This window comes from Curcuma longa, chromosome 2 (assembly GCF_044706935.1).
Source record: "Curcuma longa cultivar G26 ecotype Majalengka, Jawa Barat chromosome 2, ITB_CL_G26_1.1, whole genome shotgun sequence".
NCBI classification, from domain to species: Eukaryota; Viridiplantae; Streptophyta; class Magnoliopsida; order Zingiberales; family Zingiberaceae; genus Curcuma; species Curcuma longa.
The window spans coordinates 6,031,474-6,043,730 of record NC_133862.1 but is presented as its reverse complement, the minus strand read 5'-3'; the positions used below and the strand labels follow the sequence as shown (position 1 = coordinate 6,043,730).

At 39.1% G+C, this 12,257-nt stretch overlaps 2 protein-coding genes across 2 annotated transcripts; one reads left to right on the top strand and one right to left on the bottom strand.

Moving 5' to 3' along the window:
• Positions 1–32: 32 nt before the first annotated feature.
• Positions 33–5,669, bottom strand: LOC141821063 (leucine aminopeptidase 1-like). Its single transcript, XM_074708426.1, has 10 exons — positions 5,380–5,669; positions 3,536–3,950; positions 3,187–3,381; positions 2,838–3,063; positions 2,374–2,500; positions 2,172–2,267; positions 1,220–1,297; positions 716–776; positions 445–632; positions 33–339 (listed from the first exon to the last, which is right to left on the bottom strand). The coding sequence occupies exons 1-10, from the start codon at positions 5,641–5,643 to the stop codon at positions 211–213; spliced, it is 1,779 nt and encodes a 592-aa protein (XP_074564527.1). The 5' UTR covers positions 5,644–5,669; the 3' UTR covers positions 33–210.
• Positions 5,670–8,056: 2,387 nt separating this feature from the next.
• LOC141821377 (UBP1-associated protein 2A-like) lies at positions 8,057–9,857 on the top strand. Its single transcript, XM_074708801.1, has 2 exons — positions 8,057–9,474; positions 9,585–9,857. Exon 1 carries the CDS (start codon positions 8,068–8,070, stop codon positions 9,472–9,474), a length of 1,407 nt encoding a protein of 468 aa, XP_074564902.1. The 5' UTR covers positions 8,057–8,067; the 3' UTR covers positions 9,585–9,857.
• Positions 9,858–12,257: the final 2,400 nt, after the last annotated feature.

The window sequence follows — 12,257 nt, the reverse complement described above, 5'->3', positions numbered from 1 at the left end:
AACGATTTTGAAATCTTGTTGAAATCCGAATATGAGACCGACCGACGATCATAATTCATAAGAAAGAAAGTTTTGTTCGACTACTACACAAAGCGAGTCGTGAAGATCAGCACAAAAGCAAGCGAGAACGATACATTATTGATCAAGAAGAGGATAGAAAGTATCTCTTGCTCTTTCTTTGAGTACCATTCCTTTGTTTTGTCAGCATGCTTATTGAGAGTTCTTCAGAACCCATTCGACCAAAGTAGACACACCGAATCCAGTCGCTGTGCGTTTCTTATCGTTCCACACGGGTCCAGCCATGTCGATGTGAAGCCACTGAACCTTCTCGTCGACAAACTGCAAGACAAAAAAGGGGGTTTAGTTTAGAATCATTGGCTCTAAAACTGTTTCCTTCAAAAGAAAGAATGCAGAATTGGTGTTTAGAATCATGAAGCATCAGACCTGTTTCAGGAACAAAGCAGCAGTTATAGCGCCACCTTGGCGACCTCCAGTGTTCAGCATGTCGGCGACGCCGGATTTCATCGACTCCCAATAGCTTTCCTCCAAAGGCATCCTCCAAAACTTCTCTCCCGTAGCCTCAGCCGCAGCATCAATCTCCTTGGCCAGGTCGTCGCTGGGAGAGAAGAACCCTGTGAAGAAGAGCAGCCACAATCAATCAAGGAAACAATTTCAGAGACAAATTGCATGGTTCAAGATTATCGAGCCTCCTTACCGGCAATGCTGGGTCCAAGGGCCACTACACAGGCACCAGTTAGTGTTGCTAGATCAACAACCTGCATAAACCGGTTACGCGATAAGAGGAATCATGTCTCCAGACCTCAAGAAACATAACCTACTTTCTATCATCATCTGCTGCATTGCTTTTATCGCACCCTTTCTAGGTTAAAGCATGTATAAGTTCATTCATAGTCAAGGATTTGATTCGTCATAACGAATTTTACGGTGTCTAAAACACTGTATTATAACATAGTCATAATCTTCCAATAAGTAACTTATCTATAGCAAACACTCTCCAAAGGTCTAGATCCATACAAATTTAAGTTGGATAATCTAAGGTTTTAACTCGGTTTGATATCATTCTCATCTCCGAAAGTTACTTAGGCGGCTAAATAATTGAGTTTGGGGAAGAAGACAATCAGCATAAGTACATCGAAAATCTTAACAAAGAGGTAAAGGGATGGAGCATGTAAACTAGTATAATGTGATACTATCAGACCTTTTCGATGCCTTGGTTACAAGCATAAATCAAAGCATCCGCAAGCGTGAGCCGCCCTTCTGCATCAGTGTTGTTGACCTGGAAAAGAAAGAAGAAATTCAAATTTCATATAATTACCGAAGTTCCGTAAGATCTTCATAGTGAAATGAACTGAATTTTATGACAAGAAATTTATGGCACAGAATATTCCTTTCAACTTACGAACGATAACTATCGTCCCTCAGATCTCCAAAATGCCAAGTAAAAATAGCTAGTAGTGAGAATGAGATCCATAATTACAGCAAAACTACTTGTAAAAGAAGCTGACAAAATAGAACCAATTCATGGAATTGACAAAGAAGACCAACTTGAACTATAAAGGAATATAACGGTTAAGTTTTAAAATAACAAAAGGACAATGACACTTAGAAACCAGATGAGAGTACCCAAATTGTATCCTAAAACTTAAGGTTTTAAAAAAAACAGTTGAAAAATAGATCAGAGAATCTTCGATGCCTGTTGTAATGGTATGATAGCATTGATTGAGATCATGTTATCCCTTGAAGAGTCCAATAAAAAGTGAAGAAATTCTAGACAAGGTCATCATCCAGTAAATACTCATGCAACAGATTTAGACAGTTAAGTTTCAGAAAAGACATGAGCTGGAACAAGACTAAACAGTAATTGAAAGATAGCAAAAACTTCCGATTTGAATGGCTTTCAAACTGATGCAGCTGGAAGCTAGTTCTTATAGCCCCTAAAGATGCTCAGGAGAAATCAAAGTAAAGAGAAAATCTCTCATAGCCAAACTGTAATCTGAAAAAGCAATAACAAGCAGAAAACAAAATGGAAGAAACTTCAAATTAAGCTACAAAAATCATTGGGATGACTATCAACAAAATTAGATGGAATTAATTGATCCCTATGCATAAATATCCAAATATATCTGAACTTTAAAGGGAAAAAACTATACCTCAATAGTCTTCCCATTAGAAGCAGTGACAATATCACCTGGTCTCATGCCCGTGCCACTAATCATATTTTCACAAGCAGCCACAATAAAATGAACCTGTAAAATCACACACACACAAAAAAAACTCAGGTCTGAACAAAAAATTGGAAACGCATGGCATGTTTGTAGACCGTTTTCTTGTCACCAAAGTTAATAAACTTACCTCTACACCTGGAGGTTTAATTTGCCCCAAGGCTTTAGCTGTACCAAGAGTAGCTGCAGCACCTCCCATATCAAATTTCATGAGCTCAATTGAACAGCCTGGTCCAGTCTTGATGTTGTAACCACCACTGGAGAAACAAAAACAGCATTAAAGAGAACTTTATTCGTTTAATGAATGCCATTATTTGCATAATTTTTAGCACGATGCATGCTGGTCAAAAACAACTAGTTTGAGAAAATTCCTTAACTGAAGTAGCATAAATAGACATAATCATGATCAAAATACAATGATAAACAATATGATGAGAGGTTAGCATTTACGCAAGAACACAGGTAGATCAACAAAATAATTGAAAGAAAAGGCCACTGCATTTTTTGTTTAAAAAATAAAAGAATTTCTTACAGATGATGGCTACATCCTATGTCTCTATGTAAACAATTTCTTACAGATGATTATGGTTATACCTGTCAAACGTCAAACCCTTCCCAACAATTGCCAATTTTCTCTTTACATCACCACTAGGAGGCTTATAGCATAAGTGGATAAAATGAGGAGGGTTAGAAGAAGCAGCAGCAACACCTAAATATGATCCCATCTTCAATTCTTTGCATTGTTCAACATCTAATATCGTTGCAGTAAGAACATCACTATATAATGCAGCAATCTTTGAAGCCTCTTCAGCCATTACACCTGACAGCGTAAGAAGTTACTAAAAGAATCGCAACACATTTCATATGCAATATAAAAGTGAGAATTGGTAAGGTTGAAAATATGAATCACAAGAAACATTTTTCAGTATCCTTTCTCACTTACCAGGAGTTAGCACATTTGCAGGTGCATTTACAAGCTCTTTACCAAAAATCACTCCAGAGCAGACATCAGTTGCATACTTTAGTTTCTGGTCCAACTCTGATCCAGAACCAAAACCAATGATGTCCACTGTTTTAAGCAATGGCTTCTTGGATTCTGACTTAAATCTGTTGTCTTCGAACACTCCAAGCACAGTTCCTACAAAGCACAACAAGGGGAATTTAAGAAACAATATTCAATCAAGCTATCCTAGCTTCAAATATATCTTGGAAAATAGGCACCTTTTTCCACTGTTAGATGTATTTCAAAGGATATATTAGTCCATGAAAAGAAATGGTATTAAAAAACCAACCTGATGCAATAGCTGAAGCAGCTATTACTTTTGATTCTTCTGACAGCCCATCTGATGACGCAAGACACACAGCAGCATTACTTGCTTGTGCAGCCTTTGCAACTGCTGCAACAGCTTCCCCAATGCCTCTATAAGCAGATACTTTGGATGAGGAAGATCCAAGCCCAAGTAAGCCTATCCTTTTGAAACCCAACCCAGGTAGCCTGAGAACTGTAGATTGGCCAGACTTTCCACTGAAATCTTCCTCCGCTGAAGCTTCTGTCAAAAGACCACCAAGCTTCTCATCCAGTTTCTTCAAGACTAAATTCACAAATTTGGAATCTTGATCTTTTTTCATATCATTCTCAGATACAGCCACCGTAAGTATGTCTCCTTTCCATTCTACAGAATCAACCTCCTTGGCAGCAAATACAATCTACAAATAATTGGAAAGTAAGATGGAAAATGTCAATTAGACAAACAATCAACTTATTAGGATAAGATTGCCACAAGCTTTATGTTCAAATTTATACAAAGTTACCATTACAATTTCATGAGATAAATGACTCTGGAACTAAATGTAAAATATGTGCGTCTATAAGCAATTTGATGAAAAAATTGGAAAGCAACATTTTATGCAATGCCCTTAATGGACATAAGACATTTGATGTCAAATGTGCCTTAAGGCCATAACAAAATTAAGTAAAGGCCACTAAATGATCACCACAATAATTTGGTCCATGAACCAAGAAGATATTCTGTCAAACTAACATCAGTTACCAGAGCAATGATACAAAATAATGGACGTGTGTTTTCTAACAGCTAATTCCAAGAATGAATACTCTGTATACTTCCATATTAGCTTCAGAAAAAAATTTCAAACGTATCTATGGTTAGAATGACACTGAAAAACACTGGAAACCACAATTATATAAAGTGGTATCTTTATACAATTACATAAAGTAGTATTTTTGACAACTCTTTAGTCAAAAACACAGGAAACCACAATTATGTTTAGCATCTTCATTCTTCAGTATCAAAAAGCTATAACTGGAATGCGAATCAAAGATGCAACAACAAAATGTCTTAGATCATCCTACAGGATGAAAAAGAAAAGAAAATTACAATAAACACATATGCGGATGAGTGATCAACATGAAAGTTAAAACTCAATCCCAGATGACTCGAAGTTGTTTATAGGGCAACACCAAGAGCGATATCATTCTCAGGGAAGAAAAAGGTTGCTTTTAATTATTTTTTAAAAGTAATAATAATAATAATAATAACAACAACAACAATTCACGAGTTGCCAAAACCCACCGCAGAACAACAAAAATAGTTACAGACCAGTCCATGATGACTTCGTAGATAGATCATGGATGCTCAAATTAACCTTTTCATATCACATAGGAAGAAAGTTAAAAGCTTTATCAAGAAGCCCTTACTCGCTACTAATTTATGGTGTTTGTCTGGCTGTCAACCATACCAAAAGCTAACCTTTTTCAAAGTTCAATAAAGAAAAAAAAAAAAAGTCGATCATCTTAAGATGCACTTATCATTGTCAATTAGTCCAGAAGTGGCTCTACAAATCAATAACATACGGAAACACGATCCATTCGATCGGACATAAAAAAATTGTACCTTTGAGTAAAATGGAAACGATCAAAGACACAATTCATAAGACAAGACAAAGGTGTATCATCGACAAACTCTAAAGATCTGTATGGAGGAATGAATAAACTTTAAAGTTCAAAGGCTATCTTTCATTCCCGACTCCAGTCAGCAACCCAAAACCGTAGGGCAACGAGATAAAAATCCGACAGATTGCAATACCATGGAAAGGGATCCAGAAAGAAAGGGAATACCTGAGGGATCTCCACGGCGTTGGGCTTGGTCAGCCCGAGACTCGCGCTCGTGGCGGCAGCGGCAGCGGCGGCGGAGTGACCCATACGACAGAACGGGCGACGGAAGACGTCAGGTGAGGAGCGGCGTTGCAGCCGTACGAAGCAGAGGATCGCGTCGGGGCAACGGCGAGGGCAAGCGAAGAAGGAGGAGGAGGAGGAAGAAGCGGCGTGGGAGAGACGAGATGCTGCGAGCAGCGATGCAGTGGCCACCGCAGCCGCGGCCATCGTATTTATCGCGATAGCGAATCGGAATCGATCCGGCTCTTTATCGCCCTCGTAACGCCGTTATATTTAATATATAACTCTGCTCCTCTGTAACGTACGGATGGATATCGATAATTCCTAATAATCCAAAACTATTGGGATCCGATAAACATTGGAAAAAGCGAAATAAATTAAATAAATTATTTTTGTTTTTAATTTCATATTTTTTTCGCAGATTATCAAGATAAGACCGACAATTCGACAATTGACATTCACTATCGATTCATTATTAAAACTATGAATCACAACACAATCATTTTGTCTAATGATAATCTAATCGATCCAGTTTTTTTTAATGATTTTTTTATCACGGAATCTAACATGCTGACAAGAAATTATCTATAAGAAACACGGTAACAATAATAATTTAGGATAATAAATATGAATTAATTTCCATGGTGTTCTAGTTAAGTACCGCTGATGGTAAAGTCATCAGTCAATAAATAATTCGATGCAGGCGACCTCTCGGATGAACTAGGGTGCAGGAGATGATCTGAACTTGAAACACACTTCAGTAGGGGTGAGCAGTACCCGCCCGGCCCGCTAAACCCGCCCGCCACCCGCATCCGGAACCCGCCAACCCGCAGGTTTAAAAAAAATTAAAAATAAAAATGGATAGAAAATTGACAAACCCGCTTGTACACGGGCGGGTTTCGGGTTTTAATTTTAAAATCCGACTAAACCCGACCCGCCCGCCTATTTATATACAAATAATAAAATATATGTATACATATATTAAAAATGATTTGTTTAATAATAGATAAGGACAAAAAAGAGGAGTTTTCAGCAGCAAACCCATTCTCACACTTCGGCACTTTCCTCTCTCCCAACTTTCAAACTTCAGGAGTCAAGAATCAAGGGTTTCAAGTATGTAATTTTCACTCTTTAGTTTCAAGTTTCAACTTTTCACTAGTTGTGTGGAATTTCGGGTATTTTCTCTAACTCTTCTCCTGGAACAAAACATTGATTCGATTCATCCAAGCTCTTCACTTCCAAATTCCGATTTTGTTAGATTTTTGCTTGGTTTGGTTAACAATAATTTTTATTTTACTGCTGTTTGTTTTGTATTAAATATCAATTATCATTATCATCACTTTTATTCTACTTCCAATGCCATTATCTGTGTTTTGCTTCTGCTATTATGCAACTTGTTTGTTTTTTTTTTTTTTGTTGAAACTTACTTTCTTGTATATTCTATTATTCTTCATCTAGTGTTACAAAATATTGATTAGTTACATGCCCTTGTGTTGCTGTTTCTTAAACCCATGGTTTCCATGCTCATATATGTTGAATTATGAATTATCCTTGTTTTTTGTGTGGCCATGAGATGCTTCCTATTTTGGTATGAACATTGTTGATTAGTTATAAAACTGTGGATTGTATTTTAGACTCTTTTGTAGACGCTTATTATATCAATTATCATCCGTAAAAATCATTTTTTTACATTCGATAACCCGCCAATCCGCCCGCTCGCCGGCACCCGCCACCCGCGACCCGCCGAATTTGATGCGAAAAAAAAATCGAGTTGCGTTTAAAATTTATTAACCCGCCAATGGTGGGTCGGGTGGGAAAATCGCACGAACCCGTCCGACCCACCCGCTTGGTCAGCCCTACACTTCAAAGAAGATATTAGACTGGTGCAGGGAGTCCCGGCAAGTCACTTTAACGCTTAAGTTAAAGTTCTGAAAGAGATGATAGAAAGAAGACAATGCTAATAGAGCTCCCGAAAGTAAACCTCGAATATGGTAATGGGTCGGACCTTTTATAGTTTGCTCTTGGCCTCTCTACATTGGATAGGATAGAGCCTTTATATCTACTGGCAAAAGGGGATCACATTCAATAACTATTTCCGATTGACCTTATGTGTAAAAAGAAAGATATCTGAAGGGACCGAGTCTGGCAACCTCGTATTCCCTTCGGCCTTACGTGTAGAGAAAAAGAGTATCTAAGAGAACTGGATCTAGCAACCTTGCAACTACTTGTTCGTCCTCAAACTGCTGCTTATTTGTAAGAATATTCGCATTCTCTTTTGACAAGCTATGTAAAATATTTGTACGTCGAAGGCATGAGGACAAGACCCCGAATGAGACAGAGCAAGGTGGAGTGATCGAGATGAGACATCTAAGGTGGCTGAGATAAAACTAGTTGAGACAAGACACCTGAAGTGCCCAAAACGAGATTGGTCGAAACGAAATGCCTGAAGTGGCCAAGATGAGACTACTAGAATAACCGATTTTATTGGGCCGGGCCGACCGCCGGCTCAAATAAAACTATCCCGGCTCAGTTGGACCTTTCTGAAATTGCCAGTTGGTACTCCGCCTTATATACTCGATCGCACCTAAAAATAGAAGGGCAAAACCCTCGTCGTCTCCGGAGCCGTCTTCCATGGCTACCAAGAAGCGCAAGGTCGACCAAGAGGGCGAGCTCCTCTCCGCCGCCTCGGATCCCCTTCCGCCGCCCGTTCTCTACACCCCTGCTCTCGCTTCGGACGACGAGGATGCCGACGGCGATGATGACGAAGTGGGTAAGCTTCTGGAACCGTTCTCCCGGGACCAGCTCGTTACCCTTCTATGCTTCGCTGCGGCATCCGATGGCGCTACCCTGGCCGAGATCCTTCGCACCGCTGACTTAGATCCCTCGCACCGCAAGCTCTTCGTCCACGGGCTCGACTGGGAAACCACCGCCGAGGGCCTTCGCTCCGCGTTTACCCGCTACGGAGACATTGATGAATGCCGCGTCATCTTTGACAAGGCCAGTGGCCGATCCAAGGGATATGGTTTTGTTCTCTTCCGTCACCGGAGCTCCGCCCGCCGCGCCCTCCGCCGCCCGCAGAAGCTAATTGACGGCCGCATGGCCTCCTGCCAACTCGCATCTTCTGGCCCCGCGCCCAATCCCCAAAATTCTTCTCAGAACCACCCGAACTCTAACACTGGCCCTAGTGCTGCCAGTTATCAGGATAACGTCGCGAGAAAGATCTACGTAGGAAACGTTAATTGTGACGTCGACGGTGGCCGCCTTCTTGCCTTTTTCTCCCAGTATGGTGAGATTGAGGAGGGTCCTATTGGCTTTGATCGGCATACAGGGAGGCCCAAAGGCTACGCTTTGTTTGTCTATAAGACGGTGGAGGGCGCCATGAGAGCCCTCGAAGAGCCAAACAAGAATTTTGAGGGAATACTTCTTCAATGTGAGAGAGCTAATGACAGAAGTAAGGGGGCACAATATCATAATGCAGCAGCTCCACTCAATGTAGCACCAAGTACAGGAACTCTGAGCGGTCCTGGTTATACGATGCCTGTATCAGACACCGGGTTAGCACAACAAGCTGCAATGATGGGGCAGGGTCTTCTTGGCATGGGCGGGGCACAAGCATTTGGGCAGGCTATGCAATCAAATGCTGCAATGCTTGCTCTACTGACAGCTGCTGGGCAGAATCCAGCCGCTTTTGGAATCACACCTACCGTGCTTACTTCTTTGAACCCTGCTTTTGCATCTGCTTTTGGTGCAACAGGGAGCCAGTCGACGACACCCACTTTACCTCAGATGGCTCAGGTGCCAAATTATGGGGTTGTAAATTCTGGGTATCAGGGATCTGCAGGTTTCCAGGGAGCTGCAGGCTTTCAAGGTTCACCAGGATTTCAAGGGCCTCCAGGGTTTCAGGGTCCTCCAGGCTATCATCAGAGCAGTCAGTCTGTCGCTCAACAAGCACCTGGAGGTGGCAGCTCTTACCCAACAGGGGCAACTCCAATGTCAAGGCGATCGACTGGATCAATGGGTGGATATGGACAATTTTAGGTATAAATGATATGGATTTACTTGTATTTATGAAATTATATGTCTAAAATATTGGTCTTCTGTATATCATGTTTGATTTCCTTGCTAATTGCTGTTTCCCTGTTTTCTAGTTCCATTCTGAGGTCGTGGTTATCTGTATCATTTAAAGATCAAATGGATTTTCAATCTCTGTTGGCGCTGGGTATCGTGAAAGGCTTCCAATGCAACAGTTGTTCAAATACTGGAACTACTTGATCTAATTTTTCATGTTTACCGCTGTATGGATTTTTGATGTCTGTTTTGGTATTCTTCCCTGGAACTCCGTAGCTCTGTTTTTTACATTGGACAATGTTGTTTGTACTTTACCCTCGTAGTTATTGATTATCAGTTTCAATTTCTGGGCTTCAGCAGCTGTTTTTGTTTGGAGATTGATATTTGTTAACAATTTCTAAAAATTGAATGGCCGTAAATAGTCGATGTTGCTTAGAGGGCCATTCTATTGTGGATTGCTTATTGGGATTTGTTGATGTCAGAAATTGCTCGATTTGGAATTTATAAGCTCCCGACATCTCTGAGATGTGATATTTGCATATAATGTCACTGCTATTACATTTTATGCTTTTGCATCCTTTCAGAATTTGATGTCTTCGGATCTGACAATAATGGAGTAGAGTGCTAACAGAGGTGCCATGCTGCTGCTGCAAACACATGTATTTTCAGATGTGCTGTTTACTTGACTTGTGAATGATTTATATTGCTCTTTTAAGCACATAGGTTATTGGTAGTGTCTTTCTAACACGTCTTTAATTTCTGTCATTTGATCCTTATTACAGCATTGCCTTCTAGCCCCTTCTTGGTCCTATTTCTGAAAATCATAGGTTCACAGTGAGGCATGTCTGTTCTGACCTTTTGACCATGTACACTAATCAAGAGACCGCTGTGATGCCCAACATTCTTCTTCTACATCATTATGCTGTAAGGTTTATCTCTTGCAATATTGATTAAATTATCATGCTTGTTTTACTTCATTTTAGTGCATCCTGCTAAAATATTTTTTCACCCCTCTTTTGCCTCCTTTGCAATGCATTTAGCAATAGAATAGCATACTGCAGGATAGATATGCACCTTAATAATTTTTTATGACCATTCTATTTTGTGATCGCTATTCCTGTTTGTTTTATTTACAATGGCATACCATTGATCACTGACATGCTTTTTTGCTCTCTAAGAGATAGCTACTATCATAAATTTTTTAACCTAGAGCCAACTCTAAAATGATAATGGTGAGGTAGTATTTCCTGAAAATTTATTTAAACACCATAATTTTTAACAAATGCTCCTTTTCTTAGAAGATTTTGTATTTTTGTGGTGTATTTTTGCATTTATTGCCATCAATTTGGTGAATTTGTTCCATAGTATTTAAGGCAGAAGATTCATGATTACATGTTTGAAATTGTTACTTTAGCTACACACAAGCAAGACTTTTTAGTTATGTGGAACTAAAGTACATGTCGGCTACATACCCTGATAACTAAGGTAGTCTTTTTTCATGATCTTACTGTCTACATTTTGACAAGAACTGAGATACATGAGGGAGGACATAGAAATTGAACTTTAGTGTGAACTTGACCTGACTGGACTCAAGCTGGACTTTAGTGTTTTCTGATTGCTTGATATTGTATTATGATTTGTTGTTTAAATTTTAAGTATACTTTGTTTAATTGAAATAGGGCCTTTCCAGTCAGTTTCTTTTAAAAATTTCAACTTGTAGATTTTCTGTTTAAGATGTAATAGTATTTGTTTAGTTATTAATAAAATGCAGTTGTTTTGTCCCCATATTTTCATCTGAAACCTGGAATCCAACCCACACAAGTACAAAATTTGTACCTCTGGAAGTGGGTTCCAGGATCATGTAGGGTTAAGGGGTTGTCTAAATATATTTCCACACTAGTTATTATATTAAGTTTGGTAGTCATTGGATATATTGAGGGTAATCATCTAGGATGGTATGAATTTGTATACTTAAACTAAGTCATTTACCTAAGGAAAGTATGATGAACAATAAAATAGTTCAGATGTTAGAAACAGTCTTTTGAAGAGCCTGGTGAAGGAAAATTTCCATCTTGTTCCTCCCATTCAAATTCAAAAAGTCATTCTCAAACCTTACTAGAAGAAATACTGATGGAAAGTTGTAGTAGTAATGATTTCTATAAACTGACAATAGCCCCTCCGGACAATAAGAGTAAATGAGTAATGTAAACTGTATTCTTGTGAATTTATTGAATCACTATCGTTATCCAAAGAAAATAATCAACTTAAGATCATTTCCAACTTTAGGAGTTTAGAAAATCATCCGAAAGAATATAATTAGTGATGTCCCAATCTCAAAACAGTTGGTACAAACTTAAAACCTTGTCAAAGGTGATTCAATACATCAGTTCCGGTATCAACATCCATTCCAATGAACTGAAAGCAGTTGTCAGTCTAATATCTTGCGAACTTGTGGTGAGTGTCACTTGTGGTTTATGCTGTATAATTGTTCATGATGGGATTTCCCTTTTCTTGGTTATGTAACATCTTTGACAAAAATGTTTATTACATCAGTTCAATGTTTGTTTTTGGATTGAAATCAACTATGTATATTTGTTTAATGGTTGTCGTTGAGTGAAGGGGATCTGACGGCTTACTTTCTTATTGCGTGTATCTTACCATTTGAATTCTTTATTTTAAAGCCATATGTTTGCTGTAAGCATTGTCATTCGATCTTCAGCAATGGTAATTTGAACTTTTTTAGGTTGTCATTT

Coding starts and splice junctions, on each gene's coding strand:
- LOC141821063 (XM_074708426.1), bottom strand. CDS start 5,643: ATGGCCGCGGCTGCGGTGGCCACTGCATCGCTGCTCGCAGCATCTCGT. Junction 3,064..3,186: donor TGCAAATGTGCTAACTCCTG/GTAAGTGAGAAA, acceptor TTACGCTGTCAG/GTGTAATGGCTGAAGAGGCT. Junction 1,298..2,171: donor CTAATGGGAAGACTATTGAG/GTATAGTTTTTT, acceptor TTTCTTTTCCAG/GTCAACAACACTGATGCAGA.
- LOC141821377 (XM_074708801.1), top strand. CDS start 8,068: ATGGCTACCAAGAAGCGCAAGGTCGACCAAGAGGGCGAGCTCCTCTCC.